At 40.6% G+C, this 24,735-nt stretch overlaps 1 protein-coding gene across 3 annotated transcripts in view; it reads left to right on the top strand.

Moving 5' to 3' along the window:
* The window catches only part of LOC104862780 (S-adenosyl-L-methionine-dependent tRNA 4-demethylwyosine synthase TYW1), a 182,239-nt gene that overhangs the window by 78,182 nt on the left and 79,322 nt on the right, over window positions 1-24,735 (top strand). For all 3 annotated transcript variants that reach the window (XM_033764905.1, XM_010625014.3, XM_010625015.3), the window contains 2 exons: window positions 779-956; window positions 11,402-11,537. In XM_033764905.1, coding sequence (XP_033620796.1) covers window positions 779-956; window positions 11,402-11,537 — 314 coding nt within the window. The remainder of the gene's footprint in view (window positions 1-778; window positions 957-11,401; window positions 11,538-24,735) is intronic.

Here is a 24,735-nt window from a genome sequence, read left to right as displayed (position 1 = left end):
TGAGGTCATTCCTTGCACACTCCCAGCAAAACCGAATCTTTGGAGGTGGGTCTAGGATTTTGAAGTTTCTCGGTGATTCCAGTGTGAAGTCAAAGATGTGAACTTCCAGTCTCTTCTTTTCCTGTCCTCTGTAGCTTGACCAGGCCCCTTGAGTTTCCCAACACAGTATATGTTAGGAATGTGGGGAAGGAATTGTGTAGAAGAGGCCTTTCCTTAGGTGGGTACTCTGAGCTCATTTCTCTAGGCAACATAAGAAATTATGGGAAGGGTATGGGAAAGGAAAGAAGGGAAGAGAAAAAATATGAGGAAACAAAATAATGGAAACAAAGTGTTTGTAATTAGGGAAGGGTGGAGGGGGTGAAGGGAGGGCAGGGGTGTGGGGAAAAAATGAGAACCAAGACCTGTCATGTAAAGGTGCAAGATCCCAATGGTGAATGTAACTGTACTATGTACCTAAAAAGTACCAATAAACTCAATGAGGAAAAAAAAAAAAAGAAATTATAGTTAGTGGTGTATTCTGCTGTCCACATAATTAGCTAACAAGCTAGTTTTTGCTTTCTCTGATTGAAATGACTGATGCAGTTCAGAGAGTACCAAAACCAAAAACGAGTTGCTGGCTGACTTTTGAGTTAGTATTTGTATTTCCTACTTCTGTTTTGTATGTTTTGGCATCAGAAAACAAATTTGCCCTTAAAATCAAAGAATTAGCAAACAAAATGTAAGTGATACCTTTTTCTGGCACCACGTTTAGCCCGGTCCTTTTTACTGTGCCCTCCAGGTGTGCCAGGTGTCAAACCAGAGCGCTTTGAGGAAGGGATGAAGGTGAAGCACTGCGCCTTGTCCCTTGTGGGAGAGCCAATAATGTATCCGGAGATCAACAGGTTCCTGCAGCTGCTCCACCACTGTAAAATCTCCAGCTTCCTGGTCACCAACGCACAGTTCCCTGCGGAAATCATGTGAGTAGTCCCGTCTGTTGAGCTAGGTGCTTGGATCTGGGCTTGACTCCAGAGTAGAACTGATAGGCTGTCATACTCGCAAAGTGTGTATTTACATACTACATGTAGACATGGAGCTGTGAGAGGTGCATGTGGTTTCGCACTTCTACATCCATTCTAGGGCGAGGGATAACATTAGTAAAAGAAGAAAACAGTCACAGTAAATTGCTGGGGGACTTCAAAAGGAGATGCAGCCCTGTGGGAGAAATGGTAAAACTTTCCAGAGAAATTATCATTTAATTTGGATATTAAAACATGGCTAGGATTGGTACATGGGAGTTTAGAAAACTGTACTTATTATTATGTTTTAAAATAAGGTACCTCCTGAGAAAGACATAGTGCTAGGGCATTCATAGTAGTGATGTAAATACAGTTCTTGTGGACCACATGGTGTGCAAGAGAGAGTGACGGTTGGAAATCAAGTTGGAAGGTCTGGGAATAGACTGTAGAAGAGACTGACAATGTTCTTCCTTCTCTCTTTTTTTTTCCTTTTTTTGGAGACAGGGTCTTGCTCTATATTCAGGGGCTGTCCTTGAAATCATGGCAGTCCTCCTGCCTCAGCCTCCCTAGTGCTGGAACTACAGGTGCGCACCACCACGCCTGCCTCAGTGCTGTTCTTCAGAAAGCTTGCTTGTTACATACAAATCCACTAGTATGATACAAAATGGGACACAAAGAAGCAGGAATGGGGGTAGGAGATTGTTATTTTTGTTTTGATAAGAGGTATGAATTGGAAGCAGACACAATGAGGAATCTTAGAAAAGGTACAGTTGAGGCACAGTAGATAAAATTGGCGAAACTTGGGAGTCTTTGAGTCCAGCACAGAAGAGGGCTGAGTGATTATGATGAGAGTTCTAGTCACGCTGAACACCGAGCAAGAGTTGTGTAGGGCAGGGGCAGGTTTCGGGGGAAGATGAAGTCACTCAGGGAGTGCTGCCTGGATGGACGTGGTCAGATGCTGGGTTCGTTCTTTGAGGAGTAATATAGAAAGAAAGGGAAGTTTTCATTTTGGTAGTGCTGGCCTGGAGCATGGTAGGCAAACATTCTATCACCGAGCTGTGTCACCAGCCCACTTTTGGGTGTTTAAAGGTCACTGAAGGTCCTTATTTAAAATCATGGATTAGAGATTAGATATAGAAGGTGGGTTGCATGATTTTTAAGTTCTTTCCTGGGGTCAGGGAAAAACACAAAGGGTGATCACAATATATGGCATCATGTTTTTGGTGCCACATCTGGTGAATAAGGTAGACACATCATAATGGTTTTATAGTCCATCTTTTTGTTGGGTGTATTTTAGATCATACTTTGTAATGACACAAAAGCGAACTTCCAGAACTGCTTCAGAAAGTGGCAAGAACCATGGATAAGTGAGGTCCAAGCTAGAGGGAGTATCTTTGGGTGGATTCATGGCATTGTGTCTTACTGCAGTAATTTAACAAATATTTAAATATCACTATATTTTCAATTACACTTCACATTCATGACTTTATATTCTCTGACCTGAGCTAAGGGCTCTTCCCATGGCCCAAGAGAGAACAGAAAGAAAAATAATTCTCTAAGTAAAGAAAACATTATTTCTGTTAATCACTAAAGACCAAATAGCAGTTGTCTTTGTATCTTTCTTCCCGAGACAAAAAGGCTAGAGACTAGGATCGTGCAGAGGTTGTGAATTTTGGACGTTTCCCCTGATGTTCATGGTACCATTGTACACTGCAAGTCAGCTCATTCATTTAGCTTGCAACTGTTTTTAAAGCATTTGAATGATGCTGTCTGGTGGTTGGGTGGCTTATTGTGCTTCTTATTTTTTAAAATTCAGAAACATTTTCTTTCTACATTTCTTCCCATACGGTGTCCTCTTTTGAAGAGCTCCTTGGCTTGGTTGCTTGTTCTTGCCAGGACCCGCATGCAGGCGTTCAGCCCGGTGGCCTTTTCAGAGTCCTTGTTCCGCGAGGGCTCAGGCTACCTCCAGGGCCAAGGCCAGTGGCTCTTGGCTGACTGCTCTCTTCCTGCCTGGAGTTCCCTGGCACAGGACCCTGGGAGAGGCAGCATTGTACCAATCCCTGCTGGCTGCCCACTTTTTGGGAAGCAACTGAGAAGGCTGGTGCAGTGCCTCAGTCGCTTTATGCTTGTGTTGATCAAGACATTAATGAAGTGATAAGAATGTTGGTGATTGGACAAGAAAAAAGCCAATCTCTTGAGGAAACGTACTCTTAGATGAACTGCAAGTATTTTTATAGTGACCCTTTCATAGGAATATTACGGATAGCTTTTAGAATATATCAGCTGTTTTTGGCTGAACCTCTAGCTGCATGGCTCAAACTAACAGTCATTTATTTGGCTCATAATCTGCATATCAGCTGGCTCTTTTGGTCTTGGCCACCTGTGCTGGTCTCTGTGTTGCCCAGGTGTGCACGCACTTGGCGGGTCCTCTGGGGTGGGGGGTTAAGCATGGCCTTTGTGGGACCCTTGGCATGTGGCCTCTTATCCCCCGGTAGGCTTCTCTGAACTTCATTGCATGGGGGCAGGGGTTCAGAGGGCAGCAAGAGGGAGCAAGCCTGATGCAGAAATGTCTTTCAGCCTCTGCTTACCTCACATTTGCTCATTTCCTGTTGGCCAAAGCAAGTCACACTGCTGCACAGAGTCCTGGAGAGGGCACTCAGAGCTATAGGGTGAGGGGACAGGGTCAGGGAGAAGCTGTGTCTGCAGTGTACACACGGTGCGATGGGCTGTTCTTACTGAGAGTATAACCTTGAACCTGTTGGGGGTCCACATTTTCAGGAAATTAATTTGAAAAAAATTATAGTTGTATGGTTGCCCCAAAGGGCATGCAGTCCACTTAATCCTCACGCCCAGCGGGCTCCAGCTGGCAGTTGATAAGAAGTAGGTTTAGTTTTTCCTGCATCTTGTTTGAATGCTTTTTTTTTTTCATTTTGAGCCAGCATTTAAAATGAAGAGATTTTGCATAAAATCTGAGCTTTTGGCTTTTGAAAAAAGGAATGTCTGGCAGAAATCATCAGGAGCCTCATGGTACTTATCTTTACCCTGGAGCCTGTGCTTTTCAGTGTGCTGTGCTCCTCACTGTCTTCCTCTTGCCTTACCCCAAATTACACTGTGGATTTTCCTACAGAAGAGAAACTTCCATTTCCATTTCTGACAAGAGAGGAATAATTAAAGGTACACACAGAGTGCCACATGGCCCAAGAAAAGTGAAGAAAAGTATATTACTTTGACTAAGAAAAGAATCTTGTGTGTTTCATATGCGATCTGAATTTTGCTGTACAAATAACTTTTTGCCTCTTAAAAGTGGCTTACTAGCTTGGTCTGATGTCACATTCCTGTATCCTAGCACTTGGGAGGCTGAGGCAGGAGGATCACTGAGTTCGAGGCCAGTCTGAACTACATAGCAAGACCCTGTCTCAAAAAGAACCAATGAGAGCAACCCTCCTCCCCCCAAAAAAGCTCACTTGACTCACTTTGTCTTGACCCCTGCAGACATGCAAGTTCAAACCTCTGTTCTAGGTACTGTGCAGTCTGTGTTTCATCCAGCCCTACTATCAGTCATGGCCAGCGTCACTGTCCTGACAGCGACAGGGTAGTTAGTTGTTCTCATATACACTGCTCTGTGCTGAGATGCCAAAGAGCTCTCTGAAAGTTGTCATGTTGTAAGCAAAGAAGTCACTGAGGCAGATGTTCCACAACTCCAGACGTGTCCTGCCTTGAGAGAGACCCCAGAGACCAGTTTATTCTTGCCTATGGGCATTTGAATTCTTTAAGTGTCTTCCTCTTTTGAGGGAGTGGAGTCAACTTTGTAGGCATTTATAGACTGACTCAGCTTCATCTGTAGTCTACTTTCACTTCCATTTTATTGTAGTTTTCTTATCTACTTTTTTATGTTTTTGCGATACTGGGGATGGAACCCGAGGTCTTACACAGGCCAGGCAACCACTGAACTGTACTCTCAGTCCTATTTTATATTATTTTAAAATTGACATTTAAAATATTGTAGTTTTTTTGTTGTTCTTGTGAACACGATAAATGTAAAGCTGTCTGGTTGTTAGCAGGTTTATTATAAGAGGACAGCACTGTGCTTGGCACGATTAAAATTTCACTTCCCAGACCCCCTGCCCCATCTGATTTTACTCCAGGGTGCATTTATTTTTGAGCTTTTTCTTCATTGAAACTGTATATGAATTTCATTCTTTTTTTTGCTACTTCCATTTGTATTTCTATTTGCTTCCTGTTTGGCTTTCTTTTGTTTTTGTTAAGGCATTCATTATATCTGTTAGAGAACTTCTATAAATTGGATGATTTCTCATATTAGATGATAAGTAAATGAAGAGAATTTTAATAAAATAAATTTTAAAGATCCCAATAATGAATGTAACTAACTGTACTGTATACCTAAAATGTACCAATAAATTCAATGAGGAAAAAATAAATTTTAATTTTAATAAAAATTTATTGGATGTATTAGTTCAAAAGATAGATTCAAAAGATAGATTCTGAAGATAGATTCTAAATGCCATCTGATTCTTTTAATTAAAGACCACTCCCCAGTGGCCTATTTCGTTTGTAGTGAACATGTTAAGTTAAAATACAGTTGTCCCCAGTGTCTTTGGGGAATTTGTTTCAGGACCTCTGGCAGATACTAAAAAATCTGTTGATACTTACGTCTCTTGTATAAAATGGCATAGTAATTGCTAATAACCCACATTCTCTCATGTTCCTTAAGTCATCCCCTATATTACTTAAAATACCTAAGAAAATATAAATGCTATATAAATAATTGTTATACAGTGTTCCCTCAAGTTATGAATTGCCTGATGCACGAAGCACTTGGGTTATTACTGTAATTTTAGTTTTAACTTACAACCACAGTCTTGAGTTATGACTCGAATGCCATCTGCTTGTGCTGCCAGATGGTCTCAGATGCACATTCAACCCTTAAAAAGTTCTGGGAGGAGCATTAGCACATCCTTTCCTGGGCAGGGTTCATTGAGAAATCCTGAGCCTATGTCTGTAAGGACACTGAAAGCTGCCTGGAAGAGTGTGGGCCTGAAATTCTGCAGGAGTGAGACTTGAAGGCTGTGTAGAGGAGACTGACCAACTTGAGTTACAACCAGCCCTCATGAACAAATTGAGTTTGTAAGTCAAGGGTTCACTGTACTGTATTGTTTAGGGTATAGTGACAAAGAAAAAAGCCCTGTACATTTCAGTGCAAATTTCTTATTTAGTATATTTCTGTTTGAGGATGATTGAATCTAGATGCACCGCAGGTCACGACCCATGAATACAGAGGCCTGACTTCCTGGTCTTCTCTTGTGTCTGTAACCAGCGGAACACTTTTCAGTGGCCTAGGAAAGAATCAACTTTTTTTTTTTTTTTTTACACTATGGCAATTAATCAGAGGCATGCAACCATCTGACGAGCACTTATGCAAGAAAAATGGCTGCATCTCAGGACAGTGAGCTTCAGGGTGTTAATATGTGCTGTCCCAGTGTGACTTCCCTAGCTTTCAAATGGCCTTGAAAACCAGCATCTCAGAGTCACAGTAAACTCAACAGACGTTGGCCTTGTTTGAAATGACTTAGGTTTGAGTGATTCAAAAGGCCCTCCTTGGGGGAATTTCTCATAAACAAGTAATTGTTTAACTTCACAGGTCCCCGAGGTGGCAATACCAGGGCAAAGAAAAACTGACCAACTTTTTTTTTTGAAGGAAAAGCCAGGAAATGTGATCCCCATAGAGGATTTGAAAAGCCTCAACACGTGCCTGGGACTCTAGAACAGCATCCTCCTGAGCAGGGCTGGAGGCTGCCACGAAGAGTTGAGAAGGCCCAGTGCTATTCCCTCCTGCCCTGAGCACGCAGGAGGAAGAACTGAAGCAGCGTTGTAAGCTGCCTTTGCAGCATTAAGGCATGGCCTAACGCACACACACAGCCCTACACAAAGGCCGGCGGATATATTGGTTGAAGGCATTTAGAGATCTCTCTTCCATTATCAGCTGACCACTGAGCAGTTGAACAGTCTTCAGTGGCCAGATACAACAGAGAATACAGAATTAGCTCAGCAACAACTAAGACAGCAACAGACAAAAAGCAAAAACAAATGTAAACAAAGTCTCCTGTGTTGTTTTAGTCACTTTCTCATTGCTGGCACACAATACCCACACCTGCAACTTAAAGCAGGAGAGGTTTCTTTTGGTTCATGGTTTCAGAAGTTTCAGACCCTAATCATCTGGCTCCAAGGCAGAAGCAGCATTGTGGAAGGGTCAGGCAGAGGAGGAGAGCCTTGTGGTGACCAGGAAGCAGAGAGGAAGGAGCTAGGGAGGGAGCTGCATCCTTCCAACTCACTCCCCAGTGACCATGTCCTAATAGCAAGTCAGTTCTAGAGCCCCCATGAACCGTTCATATCCAGAAGCCCCACCTCTGTACACATGAGCCTTTGGGGGACATCTGGATCTAAGCAATATATTCAGAGGTATCTGATTGCCAGAGATGCTTTGAAACGTTACTTAAAATGTTTAAAAATGTCCATTTTTTGAGGGGTGGGTATTGCGTATTGAACTCAGTACCTTGTGCTTGCCAGGCAGGTGTGGTGCTACTTGAGTTACATCCCCAGCCAAAAAAATGCTGTTTTTATTGAGGAAAAACTTACAAGACATACAAAGAAACAAGAGTATGGCCCATACACAAAGAAAGAAACAGCTAATAGAAACCGACCCTGAGGAGGACCCTGAGATGGTGGGCTTAGTAGACAAAGACTTTAACTATTTTAAGATGTGTTCAAAGAACTCAGGGAAAATGTTTCCAGAGAACCGAAGAAAAGTCTGAGGAAGATGAGTCACCCAGCAACTCAGGGTTAAATGAACATGTATCAAAGAGAAATCACGAAGGACATTCATACCATGTTATCCTTTGCAGTTATGTAAAAAAAAAAAGAAAACACGGTTTGTATATTGATAGGAAATGATTTTAAAGAGGTTTCTGTCCACAGTATCTCATTCTTTGTGCCCCAAAGTGTTTCTAGATTTTAAGAAGGCATACACTTTAAGAGTGCACACACTCTATTTTATGCAGTGCCGCCAGCACCCTATGCCACCGCACAGTTAGTTGTGCAACAAAACATGCTTATTCACACAAATGGAAAAATTAGGAATCAAAATAGCCCCATAATTAAAGTCTGACTTTGCTTCCATTACATGTGGCTTTAAACAGAATTTTTAAAACCTTTTGAGTTTTGGAGTGTTTGTATTTTGGAATTGTGGGTAAGAGTTTGTCAGACTGGTAAGAAATGGAGAGGAAAAGCCAGGTAAAAAAGAACAGAGCAATGTGCCACTGTTGTAAGTCATTCCTCCACTTGAAGCCAGTTTACTTTCTTCAGCACTGACCTGCTGTGTCATTGGCTGCTTAAAAGAGAAAAAAAAAAAATTGGGGGGTGTGAGACAGGGTCTCATTTGTACAGTTCAGGCTGGCCTTGAACTCACTACGTGGCCCAGACTGGCCTCAAACTCACAGCAGTTGTCCTGCCTGAGCCTCCTTAGTGCACCACCACACCCAACTAGCCTGTTTAGATCTTGAGTCAGCCAAGGCAACTGTCCTGGTGTCACACGGAGCCCAGCTCCCAGTCCCATTTGCCACGTTAGAGCCCCAGGGATTATAGGTGATTCTCGAAGCTCATAGTTTTGGCTTCTTTTAGCACTGCAGTCATACCATGTGTTTTGTGAGTCCCCTGTGTTCTCTCCGTGGCTTCATTCTATGTGATATCATTTGTTTCCTTCAGCTGCGGTGACTGGGATAGTGGCCCATGCTGTGAATTTTGCCAGTGTGGTGCAGGGACAGGAAAACAGGCTGCAGGGCCTCTGGGAGACTGGACCTCATGTTGGCAGTTTTTCTGTGTGCAGTCATGCACAAGCTCCTTAGCACCTTTTAACCTCAGCTTCATCTTGAAAATGGGCCTAAGCAGCAGCTCTCTCATTTTTCTGTGAGCATTCAGTGACCTGACGAGAAGGGTGAAGTAGGCTGTGCAGCAAGTCCAGGGCATGCTACTTGTCCTAGCAAGCTCTGGTTGATTTTCTCCTTCTCCTTCACTCTTTCTCTCCTTAGGATCAATTATTTGGCCTGTTCTGACAGCCCCAGATTGCCTCAGAGATTTGAGTTTTAATAACATTGGATGTTTGGGCCACTCTGGTTACTTTTTGTCTTCATGGGAGAATCAAACTTCCTAGTTACTTGGATTTCTAACAAACAAAATCTCTCTCTCTCTCTCTCATTTTTCTGTAGATATCATTAAGCCTCATTCTTCCTACCAAGTTATATTCCTTGGAGGATAGAATGAGGTTTAATAATCTCCATAGAAAGGAGAAGACAGGGAGTTTTATGTTCAGTTATGGGTGCATATCTGTGTAGTCTCATTCTGACTAAGATTTAAAATTGAGATGAAAGATCATCACAACAATCATACCTAGAGTTACTGGACATTTTTACTGAGGATTGGGTTTATGGTTGCATGTCTCAAATATTGTCCTTTTTAGTTGTTCTTAGTAATGATGTGAGAGTCTCACGTACAAGAGTAGTTTCGTGATAATGATGCCACATTCTTTTACCTTTTGGAAACTAAAATGAATCTGTCTCTGTATAGAGCAGGAACAGGTGAGTGACTGTGCTGGGGGCCTCACTGCCTGTCCTGATGTGTAGGGGCCAGGACTAAGAAGAGAGGAGATCACTGAGGCTCAGAGAGACCACCAAGAGCCCTTGGCTATTGTAGGACCCTTGAGAAACAAGCTCTGTAATTCTAGGGACCTGTCCGCTTTTCCATCCTTTCTGTGCTCCCTGGCAAAGAGCTATAGACTTCCTTCATTACAGCATCTTGACATGCGCTATCAACTAGAATTCCTTACTAGTGCTGTCAGGTCCAGAGCTTTTTTTTTTTTTTTTTTTAAATAGATGTTTGTAAAACGAGTATGGCCTGTGGAATTTACTGATCCTCATCTTAAGTGGTTATGGAGGCACAGTGAAAAGGTCAGACCCCTCCCATTTTGCATCAGGAAGCTCTACGCCAGCATGCTATACATATCAGTCAATGAGAGCCAGCAATAAACATGAAAGCAGCCTTTCTTGGTATCAGTTAAGATAGCATAGCTTGTCCATTACTGAAGAGGTCTCCAGCACAGTGGGTGAGGAGACAGAAGGCTGCCTGTACAGGTGTTATTGTTTTACATTTTTGGTAATCAGTGCCTTGCTTGGCAGTTACACACTGCAGAACTTCTAAGGGTTCCCTGTGCATATCAGTATTGCAGAGTGGTTAAATCAACTGGAATCTGCCTGTGTTGTAGTCACCTCTTTCCTCCCTTTGGTCAGAGCTTCTTCACTTTTAATAATGTTGGTTCTAGATAATTCTTATTTTCTGTATGTTACTAAGCCAGATCATTGCAAACATTTGTTTGGCCTACATTAGCTTCAAAGTTTTGCTCACCTAAGTCAACAATATTCATTAAAAAGTAGCCTTATGCATCTGCCTATGAGGCTGGAGAAGAAGCCAGCCCTTCAAGGTCTTATATTCAGTGATTGATAGGGTTGATACTGATGGATGTAAAAAGCACACAGACTGCTTTAAAATGGACTTTGAAATAAAGTAACATGTAAACAACAGTCTACAGGTAAGTATGGAATGTCGTGGAAGAATTGTAGGAATTTAATAGTAAGAATTTGGTAAGAGGATTATTAAGAGGGAATTTCTTTCTTCTAGTTAGGTCTCACTTGAAAGAAAACAGGGAGAGGCTTTGGAAAGCATACATTCTGGATGTAAAGCATAACTTGCAAGATACTTAATAGATAGGAAGGAGACTGTGGATTTGAGAGAAGTCTAGACCGAGTGTGTTCATGGAAACTGATTAGAGGTAGAGAACAGTATGCCTGCGGCAGCCCCTTCTCCCTGAGTCCCACCTCAGCTTGGTTTAAGACCTTCCTGGGGGTCAGTGCTGACTCACACAGACGACTTTAACCCTACTTCCGCTTCTGGAATCTGCACACTTGTGAGGTTTCAACTGGGAAAGTCTGGATAGCAGAGTTGATGGGGAAAGCTAGGTCTGAGAGCCCCTCTACATGTGGGGGTGATGCTGCCAGGCCCAAAGTTAGATTTCATTTTGTTTATTTTCCATTAAAACCTAAAGTTGGAAAAGTTACAGATTTTGAGTAATTATTTTCAATTTATTAGGGATGGTGTGCAGTCATTTAAAATAAATAACCAGGGAGTCTCTGTCTCACTTTACTCAATCATTACTTTAGTGTTCTAGAAGCCACTAGACCCAGTGAAATGTTTAGTCACCACATCTATTACAGATTGTAAATCCTGTGTTGTGAAAAGCCTGAGGTAGGGATAACATTTTTTTTTTTTTTTAAATTTCCAAGAAACCTGAAGCCAGTTACTCAGCTGTATGTCAGTGTGGATGCCAGCACCAAAGATAGTCTGAAGAAAATTGACCGCCCACTCTTCAAGGATTTCTGGCAAAGATTCCTTGACAGTTTAAAAGCCTTAGCAGCAAAGGTAAGAATTATGATGTCCTAGCAGTAAATAAAAGGAGAAGGAAAAAAGAATGGAGAAGGATTTTCTCCTGTTTTCTTTTAAAAATAAAGGCTAAATAAAAGTTTTAGTTTCTTTTTGGTGGGGGGGATACTGGAGATTGAACTCGGGTCCTTGCGCTTGCAAGGCAGGCCACCAAACCGCTGAGCTAAATCCCCAGCCCAAAAGTTTTAATTTTTTAACACTTATTTTTTTTTCTTTTCTTTGGAGACAGGTCTTGGTAGGTAGTTTAGGATGGCTTTCAACTCACTATGTGGCCCATGCTAGCCTCAAACTCATGTGCTCCTTCTGCCTCAGCCTCACAAGTGCTGAGATTATAGGTGTGTGTCATTATGCCCAGCTCAAGACTTCCTCCTTTGAGGAACATGAACATTTACTTAGTACTTTTACCCAACTCAGTGAGAATTTACTGAGTTTCTCTGTAGTTTGTAGCACTATGCTTGACACATACCATTTGCCCTTCATTATGGAGAGAGAGCGAGGTACCTGTATTCTCAGACCTGACAATTTCCTGTTCCTGCTGTTGTCTGAGAAGCTTTGTGTTAAACATCCCAGGCAGCATTTGACGTGCAGCCGGATTCAGGAGTCACTGTCCCAGAAGACATCCCTTCCTGTCCTTTGCCCAGCTCGGACTCTTGACATTTTGAACTCGCCCCATCCTGGCCTCAGTGTTTGTCACCAAACTTGGTACCACTGCCACCTCCAGGTGTAACTGCTTCCACTACACACCTGTACTTTCTGTCTCTGTGTCTTTGGGAACCCTCTCCTCAGATGGAAGAATATCTTCGCTTTCATTCTTTCATTGTAGAAATCCTATGTGTCCTCCCAGCTCAGCTTCATGTTGCCTCCGTGTGCAGCCTTTTCTAGCTGTAGTTACCTGCCTATCTATCGTTCTGCTTTTTACATCTATGAAGACTTTTTTCCCCTCTCGTTTTATCCTAGCCACTCTTCTCTGTTGGGTCCCTTGCACATGCTGAATTCTGCAGTATCTAGCACAGCACATTTTGTGGCTTTAATGTTTTTTTCTTAAAGAGTGAATGAATGGAAACCCAACAGAGCTTTGTAATATGTTGTATGCATTTTTCTGAATGTTCAGTGGCTTAATTTTTTCATGCTCTTTTAGGCCTAAGAAGTTAAATCGAGGCCTTTTTAGGTTATTAACACTGATGTTATTTATTTATTTTTTTTAATTTTATTGAGTTTATTGGTACATTTTAGGGATACAGTACAGTTACATTCATTGTTGGGATCATGTACCTTTACATGGCAAGTCTTGATTCTCATTTTTTCCCCTTACCTCTGCCCTCCCTTCACCCCCTCCTCCCTTCCCCATCTACAAACACTTTATTTTCATCTTTTCATTCTCTCACATTTTTTTCTTTTCCCTTTTTGTTCTTCCCCTACGTATCACACCTTCCCTACCCCTTTAGCTCCTTTCTTCAAATTTCTAATTGTCAGTAATCTTATTAGAATCTTATGCATTGTTGCAGAATATTCACACCAGGGAAACTATTTGGTATTTACACATGTGTGACTTATTTATTTCACTTAGGAGTGTATCTTCAATATGTATCCATTTTCCTATGAATGAATCTATTCTCTCACTCTTTATGGCTGAGTAATATTCCATTTTATAGAAAAACCACAACTTCTTTATCCAGTTTCCAACGGATGGGCAAATAGGTTGTTTCCAAGTTTTAGCTATTACAAACTGTGCTGCTATAAACATGGGTGCACATACTTCTCTGTGATATGATTCTTTTAGTTCTCTTGGAAGGATACCCAGCAGAGGGATGGCTGGGTCAAATGGAACCTCCAGTCCAAGCTCTTTGAGGTATCTCCATATTGATTTCCATAGTGGTTGCACTAATCTGCACTCCCACCAACAATGGAGGAGGGTTCCTTTCTCCCCCCAACCCCGCCAACATTTGTTATCGTGTGATTTCTTGATAGCAGCCATTCTTTGTGGGGTGAGGTGGAATCTCAGTGTTGTTTTCATCTGCATCTCTCGAATGACCAGTGATGTGGAACATTTTTTCATATATTTTCTTGCTGCTTTTACTTCTTTGTATGAGAAATGTCTGTTCATTTCGGATGCCCATTTTTGGATCGGGTCTTTATATTTGGGGGGACTGATTGTTTTGAGTTCTTTATATATCCTTGATAATAGTCCTTTGTCTGAGGTACAGCTAGTAAAAATTTTTTCCCACATTGTAGATTGTCTCTTAGTTCTGCTAATGGTTTCTTTTGAAGTACAGAAGCTTTTTAGTAATATGAGATCCCAGTTGTTGATTCTTTCTGCTAGTTCCCGTGCTACTGAGGATTTGTTCATAAAGTCTTTTCCTATACCAATGTCTTCCAGAGTTCTACCTAACTTACCTTCCAGCAAGTTTAATGTTTCTGTTTTAATATTTAGGTCTTTAATCCATTTGGATTTTAATTTAGTGCATGGCGAAAGATAAGGGTCTAATTTTAATCTGTGGCAGGTTGACATCCAGTTTTTCCAACACCATTTATTAAAGAGGCTATCTTTCCTCCACTGAGGATGGTGAGCTCCTTTGTCAAAGATGAGGTAGCTGAGTATATCTGCATTTGTTTTTGTGTCTTCCAGTCTGTTCCACTGATCCTCAGGCCTATTTCTTTGCCAGTACCATGCTGTTTTTATCACAGTGGCTTTGTAGTATAGTTTCAAATTGGGAATTGTTACACCTGGTGCCATGTGACTGTTGCCTATAATGGCTTTTGCTATTCTAGGTCTCTTGTGGTTCCAAATGAATTTTTGGATTCTTTTTTCTAGTTCTGTGAAATATAGTGTTGGAATTTCAATTGGCATTGCATTGAATGTATATAGCAGTTTTGGTAGTATGGCCATTTTCACTATGTTGATTCTTCCTACCCAGGAGCAGGGGATATCTTTCCATTTTTTTATATCCTCTTCGATTTCTTTTTTCAGAGTGCTGTAGTTTTCAGTGTAGAGATCTTTTGTTTCTTTTGTTAGATTGATTCCTAGATACTTCATTTTTTTGGATGCTATTGTAAAAGGAATTTTTTCCCTTATTTCTCTTTCCGTCTGTCTGTTATTTAACACTGATGTTATTTTTAAAAAAATCTAAAAAGGCACTACTTTGGTTTCTCAGCTGTCTTGGATTATGTACAAAGCCAGAAAGCTAAGTGCTTCTTGGGTTCCCAGAATGGCCCTGTCTTTGGGCTTTGCCATCAGCTGTATTGTGTTCAGTGGTCACTGAGACAGGAGATACAGAGCATCAAAATCAGAAGCATTTATTTGAGAGTTAGCAGTGGAAGCAGGCAGCTGAGACACAGCTGAGATTATTGTCTCAGGTGGGCTTTGAGTCAGATCATGGATGATGTCAAGAAGGCATTAGCAGAACACAGTCCACCTTCAAGGTATGACCGGCCTGATGTATGAACAGCTTGGGTCAATTAGGTTAGTGGAGATTCGTCTGCCTCTTGTTATCTGTAGTGTGTACCCAGGTAAACATCCAGATCTTAGCTGTATTGATTTACAACCAACTTGAGTCACAACCAGCGCTTGGGAACTGATTGAGTTTGTAAGTTAAGGGTCTCCTATAGCTTAATAGCTTATTTTTTTTCTTTGGCCAAAATTTTCCACAAAAGGAGTTCTCAGCTTGCAGTCACTAGCCTTTGGATGTCTAATTCTAACTACTCTGGGTGACCTCATTGGTAGTAATGCATTAACTTCAAGTTCTGCAGTATTTTCTGACACAGGAGCATCTTAAACCAAACTTCACTATTGCCTCCCTGTAATTCCAGGTGGAAAAGTTACTTTGGGCCATTTGAACCATGTGCCCACACATTAGGATATTTACTTTTTAAGCATTTTGTAATAATTAGTGCTTTTTATTCTTGTGTTGTTTATGTTGCTATTTAAGAAAGGTCTGTGGTTGGAAGCTGCTCTTAAAAGATTTTCCTTAAATTAATTCAAGCTGTTAGTTTCTTAGGACTATCCAATATTATAAGGTATAGTAGATGGTATTAAGAAAAATTGTTGGCTGGGTGTGGTGGTGTACCCCTGTAATCCCAGCTCAGGAGGCTGAGGCATTCGAGGCCAGCCTGAACTACAAAGTGAGCCCCTGTCTTAAAAAATAGGACAAAGAATTGTTTTACTGCTTTTAGCACTGAAAAAGTAAATATATATGTTGTAGCTATATTAGCTATAAAAATATTACTAAATCTGATGTCACTTGAGTTTTTTTAGCAGAACTGTGAGATATCCATACTTTTTTTTTGGTACTGGGGATCAAACTCGGGACCTTGAGCTTATGAGGCAGGTGGTGGAACCACTGAGCTAATTCCCTGGCTCCAGAACATCCATACATCTTAAGAGAACATCTTCTATTCCTTGCTTGGGCATTTTAGTATATCTGGGCAAAGAAAGGCATTAAAAGAAAATTTTTTAGACAAGAGAATTTGATTTATCCCAGATTTTTTTTTCTATTTCTTTGTGCTAGTGCTGCCCGGAATTAGCAGGTAGAGTATTTTGTTCAGTCATACTGTTTACAGTTCCATTCTTTATCCTTTGTCAAACTGTTCCCGTTCAATACATGGAGAACAGTATATTGGTACTTGAGTATGTGGGGCTAAAAAACAATTTTGTCAAGATAGTAGAGCAAAAAATGTGCTACTTACCAGTTTTTAAAATGGGTAATCCGTCTCGTGCAAGACAAACACTGCCTACCTGTAGCAGCAGACCTTTTGAGCAGTGTGACCAGATGTGTTTCTGCTGGCTCATAATTATGCCAGGTCAGGATCCAGGAGGAAATTGAAGTAGGTAATCCTTCCCATGTTCTAGCAGGAGCACCGACATTCTTGAAACCTCGCATTTAAAAAGGAAAACACAAACATAATCACCTGCACTACACATTGTTGGATCTCAGAAATGAACATTGACTCTCTTTGTGCACATGTTAGGGTGCTCTGACCTCATCTCATTATTTGGGTTCTATTGTTCAGCTATTGAGGAGGGCTGATTTTACATTAATCAGGCAGCTCTGTTCCTAATACTTGAACAGACCAGTGTTTATATGTGGCCCACAGTTTGCAACTTACAAGAACAAACATTTAATATTTGACCTTATCTCTGATTATAAAAGTATTATGTGTGGGTTATGAAAATGTCAGAAAGTAAAGAGAAACATAAAGTAATAAGGAAAGAGATTACCTATAATTTCAGCCTTGAGATGGTAACTGTTGACATTTGAAGTACTCCTGTGGAATCCTTATTTTGTGACTAGAGAATGTATTGTTTTGCATTCATGATTCAATTTTATGTGTTGCTTTTTGTTGTTGTTGTTTAGCATCATGCTGAACACAGTGTCCCATGCTACTAAATTCCTCCGTGATGTTCATTTTCAAGACAGTATAGTCTCCCATCTTCTGTGTCTCCGGCTTTGGCCCAGGAGCAGGAAGCAGAAGGAGTGTGTGATGTCCTTGTATTCCTCTCCATCCTGGGGCCCGACAGTCACTCATGCTAAACCTTTGAGAGGGAGCCCTAGCACCTCTGCTCTTCGCGGTTGCAGTGTGTACAGCCTGTCATGTTTCAGCACTGTTAAAATTGGATGCAACTGGAGATGGCCTGACCTCTTTAATTGGTAGTATTGTTACTCTCATAATGGAGAGACATTTAAAACATGGTACACAAAGTAGTGATGTGTTTGGGACTCTGGCCTACCCACTTGCAAGCCTGCGTAACGTCACATCTTCTTCCTTCCCTTCATTTCAGTCTGAGCCCTTCTGTTTTTCTCATTCTCACTGGCTCCACTGCTTATTGATCTGTTTGCCTTATTTCCCATCATCAATGCCAGTTTGTTCTTGAGCCTTAGCCCATCTTGCTGGTCTGGATATCTGCCATATATGTTAGTGTGTTTTAATTTTGCAAAATATTGGATTACATTGTAGCATTTGCATAGATGCATATGACAGATTTGGATCATATCTATTCCCCTTATTAGCCTCTCATATGCCCTCTTCCCTTCATGCTTGTCACAGTTTCCTGTCTACTTTTATATCATCCCTTTTTTTTTAAGATTTCATTTGTTAAGGAAAACATGCAACACTTGACTTTCTGAGTCTGACTTACTTTGCTTAGCTTAATGACTTCCAGTTCCATCCATTTTCTTCCAAATGACATAATTTTATTATTCTTTATGGCCGAATAATACTCCATTATATGTGTGTGTGTGTGTGTGTGTGTGTGTGTGTGTGTATACATACACCACATTTTCTTTATCTGTTCATTCGTTGATGGGCATATAGGCTGGCTCCGTATCTTGGCTAATGTGAGTTGCGCTGCAGCAAACATGTGCCTCTAGGTGTCTCTGTAGTGTGCTGACCTCAGTTACTCCAGATATATACCGAGGAATGGTACAGCAGAATCTTACGGTAGTTCTTTTGTTAGTTTGTGAGAAATCTCCATACTGATTTCCATAGTGGCTCTACTGATTTACATTCCCACCACAGCATAGAGGGTTCTTTTTTCTGCATCCTCACCAGCATTTATTGTTTGTTTCTTTGCTGTACTGGGGATTGACTTGAGGGCCTTTGCACTGACTTACATTCCCAGCCCTTTTATTATTTTTCATTTTGAGACAGGGTCTCATTAAGTCACTAACTTGCCCAGGCTGGGCTCGAACTTGGAATCCTCTTATCTCAGCCTCAAAGTGCTGGGCTTAAAGGCATGTGCCACAGCACCCAGTTTGTTTTTGTTCCTTCTTTCTTCTTCTTCTTCTTCTTTTTTTTTTTGGTAACAGGGATTGAACTCGGGACCTTGTGCTTACAAGGAAGGCAGCAGAACCACTGAGCTAAATCCCCAGCCTTCATCGTGTTCTTTCTTGATGAAGCCATCTTAACTGGGATGAGATGTAATTTCAGCATTGTTTTGATTTGTATTTCCTTGGTAGCTAATGATGTTGAGTATTTTTTCATGTACAGTACTTACTGACCATTTGTATTGTTTTTTGAGAAGTATCTGTTCGGTTTATTTGCCCATTTTTGGTTGGATTATTTTTGAATTAAGCTTTTCGAGTTCTTCACATATTCTGGAAGAGAGGCTTGCAGAGATTCTCTCCCATTCCATATGCTGTCTCATTACGGTTGTTTCCTTTGCTGAGCAGAAGCTTTTTAAGGTGGTGTAGTCCCATTTGCCCATTCTTATGGTTATCTCCTGAGCTCTTGGAGTCCCGTTTAGGAAGTCTTTGTCTGTGCCTATGGCTTCAAGTGTTTCTCTATGCTTCCTTCCAGCAGTTTCAAAGGTTCAGGTCTTATATTTAGGTCTTTGATCCATTTTGAGCAGATTTTTGTACAGGGTGAGAAATGGGGATCTAGTTTGTTTTCTCCATGTGTACGTCCAGTTTTTCTTCAACACATGTTTTTGGCACCTTTCTCTAGAATCAGATGGCTGTAGCTGTGGAAGTTTTTTCTTTTTCCTCTGTTCTATATGTCTTCTGTTTTGTTTTGTTTTGTTTTGTTTTGTTTTGTTTTGTTGTTTTGTTGTTTGAGACAGGGTCTCACTATGTAGTTGAGACTGACCTGGAACTCACTATGTAGCCCAGGCTGGTCTCGAACTCACAGGGATCCTTCTGTCTCAGTGTCCCAAGTGCTGGAGCCACCACACCCAGCTTTATATATCTCTTTTGATGCCAGTTGCATGCTGTTTTTGTTACTGAGGTTCTGTAGAATATTTTGAATTTGGGTATTGTCAGGCCTTCAGTTATTGCTCTTTTTGTCCAGGATTACTTTCACTAGTCTGACTTTTGTGTTTCCATATGAATTTTCAGATTGTTTTTCTTGTATTTTGAAAAAAGTTGTTGGTTTTTCAATGGGGATTGCATTGAATCTGCAGATTGCTTTTGGTAATATGACCACTATCCTGCTGACCCATGAACATGGGAGATCTTTCCAGTGTCTGTTGTTAGGTGATTCCTACGTATTTTATTTTTGAGGCTGTTGCAAGTGGAATTGCTTTCTTGGTTTGTGTTTCATCAAGTTCATTATTAGTATGTAGAAAAGCTACTGAGTTTTGTATGTTGATTTTGTATTCTGCTATTTTGTTGACTTCTAAAAAATCAACTCTTAAGATACTTGTGGAGCCTTTAGAGTCTTCTCAGTATAGGATCATATCATGTGCAAACGGATAATTGGACTTTTTCCTTTGTAATTTTGTATTTGTAATTCTTTTTTTCTTGCGTAATTGCTCTGGCTAAAATTTCAAGTATTATATTGTATAGAAATGATGAGCATGGACTTCCTTGTCTCATTCCTGATTTTAGAGGAGATGCTTTTCCATTGTTCTCCCTTCAGTACAATGTTGGCTGTGGGCCTGTCATACATAGACTTTATTATGATTTTATTAGATCTTTAGTAAGGTATTTCCATTCCTAGTTTCTTCAGAAGTTTTGTCATGAAAGAGATGTTGAATTTTGTTAAAGGCCTTTTTTGAGTTAGTTGAGATAATCATATGATTTTTATCCTTGATTCTATTTATACTTATATGATGTATTGTGTTGATTTTTGTATGTTGAAGCATCCTTGGAATGAAACCAGTGTAAACACGTGTAGTCTTATGAATGTATTGCTGAATTTGTTTTGAAAGTATTTTATTAAGGATTTTTGTTTTGTTGTTCACCAAGGATATTGGTCTGTAGCTGTTTAGAGCTTTCGTGTGGTACAACAGGCTATTGCAGCACATGTGCCATAGGTTCGCCACCACTAGTCTGTAGTTTTCTCTTTTGCTGTGTCCTTTTCTGGTCTTGTGTCAGAGTGACGCTGGCCTTGTAGGATGAGTTTGGAAACATTTCTTACATTTTATTTCATGAATGGTTTGAGAAGCTTTGGTGTCCTTCTTTAAAGATCTGATAAAATCCAGCAGTAAATTCATCTAGTTCTGGGCCTTTTTGTTTCTTTTTATTACCTTTATTAAGGCTTTAATTTGGCCCTTTACCTTCATGTCACCTGTGGGACCCTTTTCCATAGGCAGAGATTTCTCAAGGCTGTCGATGCCACCCAGCTTGAGTTTAATGCCATTTTACTTGCTCTGATTTTTTTTTTTTTTGGTATCAGGGATCAAACTCAGGACTTTGCACTTGTGACATAGGCAGCGGAACCACTGAGCTGAATCCCTGGCCCCATTTTGCTTGCTCTGTTTGGCTAACGTGATATTCTGGTTTTAGTCACTTCTGAAATCCGAAGACTTCTGTGCTTCATCTTTCTAGTAGTGCCATCCAAAACCAGTGTCTGTAAGCCGGTTCTTTCCCTTGAGTCTGAGGAAATTCCCTAGTAATGAAATTTCCTCCAGACATGACTTTTACCTAAGCTTGTTCTAGGGAAATATGATTGTATTGCATAGTAGGCTCATATTGGGGAATCAGATATCTAATTGCTTGTTGGGTAGAGATGGACATAAATATGTAGATTTGAAAGTCATTTCTTTAGCAATAGATTGTAGTGGAAGGCAAGGATGTGGATAGAATCACCCAAGAAATGCCTAAAGAAGACCAAAGAAGGAGCTGTAAGGAAGAAAAGTGTTGAAGTTTTCAAGTAAAGGCATATAGAGAGACTGGGAAGAATCTGATAAAGGTGTTGGTTCAATTCCATGCAGGCATGTAGTGTATTGTGTACAATTCACGGGAACCATGAACTTCCATGAAGATGACAGAGTAAAGGTTAAGGAAGGATGGAAAAGAAGCTTGACTTATGAGTTGGTCTTTAATGACTGCATCAGGAAGAAGTGCGGGTGGTGTTTTGTATGGAGGCTATTGTGTAGTAGAGCCAACCGGAAGGATGAAAGAAGGGTGAGTGAACGGTAGATAGGAATGTAAGGAGTGTCAACCTTTGAGCCAAGAGCGCTAATGTTATTTAATGAAGAAATTAAAGCTATTTCCTCTTAATCAGCTTTGAAGATAAATATTATCATACTGAAAAAAATAAGATGACTCATAGTTGTACTGGAATTCAGAAGTAAACATTGCTGTTGTGATCAGGCTGTGCTGCTAAGGAGACCCTCATGTTCACGTCTGTCCGCAGTCAGAACTATTTGCTGTCAGGAGATTCACAAGCTACCTTGTCAGTTTCTTGAGCTTCACTTCACTGCGTACACCTGGTTTCACTTGGAGAGGTAACCATGGCAGTCACAAGTTCTTTGTTTAGTTTTGGTTTGTTATTGGGCTGTGAACTCAGGGCTTTCACACTGAGCTACCTCTTCAGCCTTTTTTATTTTATCTTGAGACAGAATATCATTATATTGTCCAGGCTTGTTCGACTTTGTAACTCTCCTGCCTCAGCCTTCCAGAGTGCTCTAATTACAGGTGTGCACCACCACCCTCAGCATCTGTAACACCCAATCCCATGTCGCAGCCTGCACACTTCTGTATAGGTTACAGAAAAGCCAAGAAAGGTTACAGAGGCCATAGGATTTAAAGAGTCACTGTGATGGTCAGGTTTTGTCTAGGCAAAGGGCCTAAGGAGGATCCTGCTGGGCTGAGTGGGGACAGAAGAGTGGCCCTTGCCTGAGTCTCCTGGGCAGAGGTCTTGATGAGTGCACGGAACGCTGGGTTGGGGGGAGATGGCTGCGTTGTCAGTGGCCTGTACCGGCCTGTCCAGTACACCCACAGGTGGCTCCTCATTAGTATGAGTTAGTCACTTGTCCGTCTGCGCCTCGGGGTTGTGTTGGGTCAGTGGCAGCTGTTTACTTTGCCAGCCACAGGTTGAGTCGCCTCTCCTTATCCGCTGTACCCCGCGTGGACTAAAGGGGGTGCTGAAATGCGTCAGTCGGACCAGGCAGGCAGGAAGCTGCTGCACGCTCACTGTGTTGCTGTGCACCTTGTACACTTTACACATGGGCGTAAATGCCTTTGCGTTCACTTAGCAAGAGGAGTTACATTTTGGGAACTGTTTTTATATGAAATAACATGAAAATGCAAAACTACAAAATACAAGTAATACAAATAAATTTGTCTATTGTTGAATTTTAAATTGTTTGTTTTGCCTATTTTTTCTTCCTATTTTTTGAACTCTATATAAATGAAACCTTTTTATTATGTGTACTTTTGTGTCTGATTTCTTTTGCTCAGTACTTTGTTTTGACATTCTTCTATGATGTTACAAATAATAGTGCTTCATTTTTATTGTTGTATAGTATGAACCATGAATTACTTAGTGTTTTTACCATTGATGGTTGTTTAAATCGTTTCAGTTTTGACTATTACAAATTATTTTATGGTCATTCTTCTATTTTTTTGGTGCACAGATATATGCATGTCTATTGGAGATCCATCTAAATATCTCTATCTCTGTCTCTTTCTCTAGCTTGAGTATAGGGTAAGTATATGTCCTACTTTAGTAGATACTACCAGCTAGTTTTCCAAAGTAATTTGTACTAATTTACACTTTCACACATAATATATGAAAGGACTAGTTCTATTTTTAAAATTTAGCCACATAGGTTGTTGCTTAGTGATATTTCACTGTGGTTTTATTTTGTGTTTCCCCAATGAGTATCTTTTATGTCAAGTATCTTCAGATGCTTCTTGGCTATTTAGTTATCTTTTTATGTGCATTGTGTGCTCATATCTCTTGTCTGCTTCTATTTGGATCATTGTTGTTTTCTTATTTATTTGTAGATATTTTAAAAATACATTCTGGATGCAAGTACTTTGTTAGATATATGTACTAAAGATATCTTCTCCCAATCTGTCTTTGCCAGTTTAACTCTTAATAGTATTATTTGTTTAAAATTTCTTCATTTAACAAAGTCCTGTTTATCAGTTTTACAGATTGTATGTTTAGTACATTTTATATCCTGTTTATGAAATCTTTGTCCACTCAGGGTCATGAAGATAATTTCTTATGCTTTCTTTCAGAATTTTTTAATTTCATATTTGAGCCTGTGAACCATCTCAGATTAATTTTGTATAATTAATTTTGTAAGGTAGGGTAGCAGGGTTAACTTTTTTAATGGACCTTATTCTTTAGACTTATAACAAAATTGAGCAAAGGTATAGAGATTTCTCTCACAGGTGCAGACATTTCCCATTAACAATACTGTCCACCATAGCAGTGTTGGTTATGATGGATAAACCTACAACCACCCAACGTTATTGTGTTAGTTGCTTTTCTCAGTGCTGAGACAAAATACCTAGCACCCAAAGTTGAAGGAGGAAAGGTTTATTTAGCTCACAGTTTATAGAGGGTTCAGTCCATAGGCTGGGTTCACTGCAGGGTGGTGTGTGGCGGAGGGGCATTACAAAGGAGAAACAGTTCATGGCTGGCTGAAAGCAACAAGCAACAAGTAACAAGCAGTGACCCTCTTTCTGTCCCTTATATCTTATCCAGGCCACCCATCCTCAGGGAGGGTAGCACTCACACCCACCCAGGGGCAGCCTTCATCTTAGCATCACATCATAAATCAATCCCAGCATCACATCCTTGATCCCAGCAGCACACCCTCTAGATCCAGCCATCTCTGAAAAGCCTCCCATATGACTGCATGAAGCTTTGGTGGCGGCGGCGGGGAGGGGCATCTAGATACAAGCCATAACAATCTTTCACATTTTACACATGTAATATTTTACATTAGCATTCATTGTTGGTATTGTACACTCTGTGAATTTGGACAGATGTAGCACAGCACACACCCACAGTTGTAATATTATACTCTGCCTGTTTATCCTGTCTTCCTCTGGAACCCACGCACCACTGCTGTTTACTGTCATGGTCCTGCATTTCCAGTGTGTCACGTACTAGTTGGAGTTAGTCAGTATGCAGCCTTTTAAAATTGGCTTCTTTCATTTAGTAATAAGCATTAAAGTTTCCTCCTTATCTTTTTGTGGTTTGATATAACTCATTTCTTTTTAGTGCTAAATAATATTCCATTGGTTAGATGTGAAATCTTGGTTACTTCCAAGTTTTGGCAGCTATGCATAAAGTTCTGTAAACATCTAAGTATAGGTTGTTGTGTGGACATAGGTTTTTGATTCATTTGGGTAGTGCCAAGGGGTTCGATTGCTAGATTGTAAGAGTTAGATGTAGTTGGTCAGGGATTTAGCTCAATAGTGCTGCTGCCTGGCTCATAAGCACCAGGTCCCAAGTTCCATCCCGGTACCAAAAAAAAAAAAAAAAAAAAAAAAGA

The sequence above is a fragment of the Fukomys damarensis genome, unplaced genomic scaffold (assembly GCF_012274545.1).
Source record: "Fukomys damarensis isolate Sample0158 unplaced genomic scaffold, DMR_v1.0_HiC HiC_scaffold_17, whole genome shotgun sequence".
Taxonomy (NCBI): Eukaryota; Metazoa; Chordata; class Mammalia; order Rodentia; family Bathyergidae; genus Fukomys; species Fukomys damarensis.
Note: the sequence above shows the minus strand (reverse complement) of the source record. Positions and strands in the feature narration are given on the sequence as shown.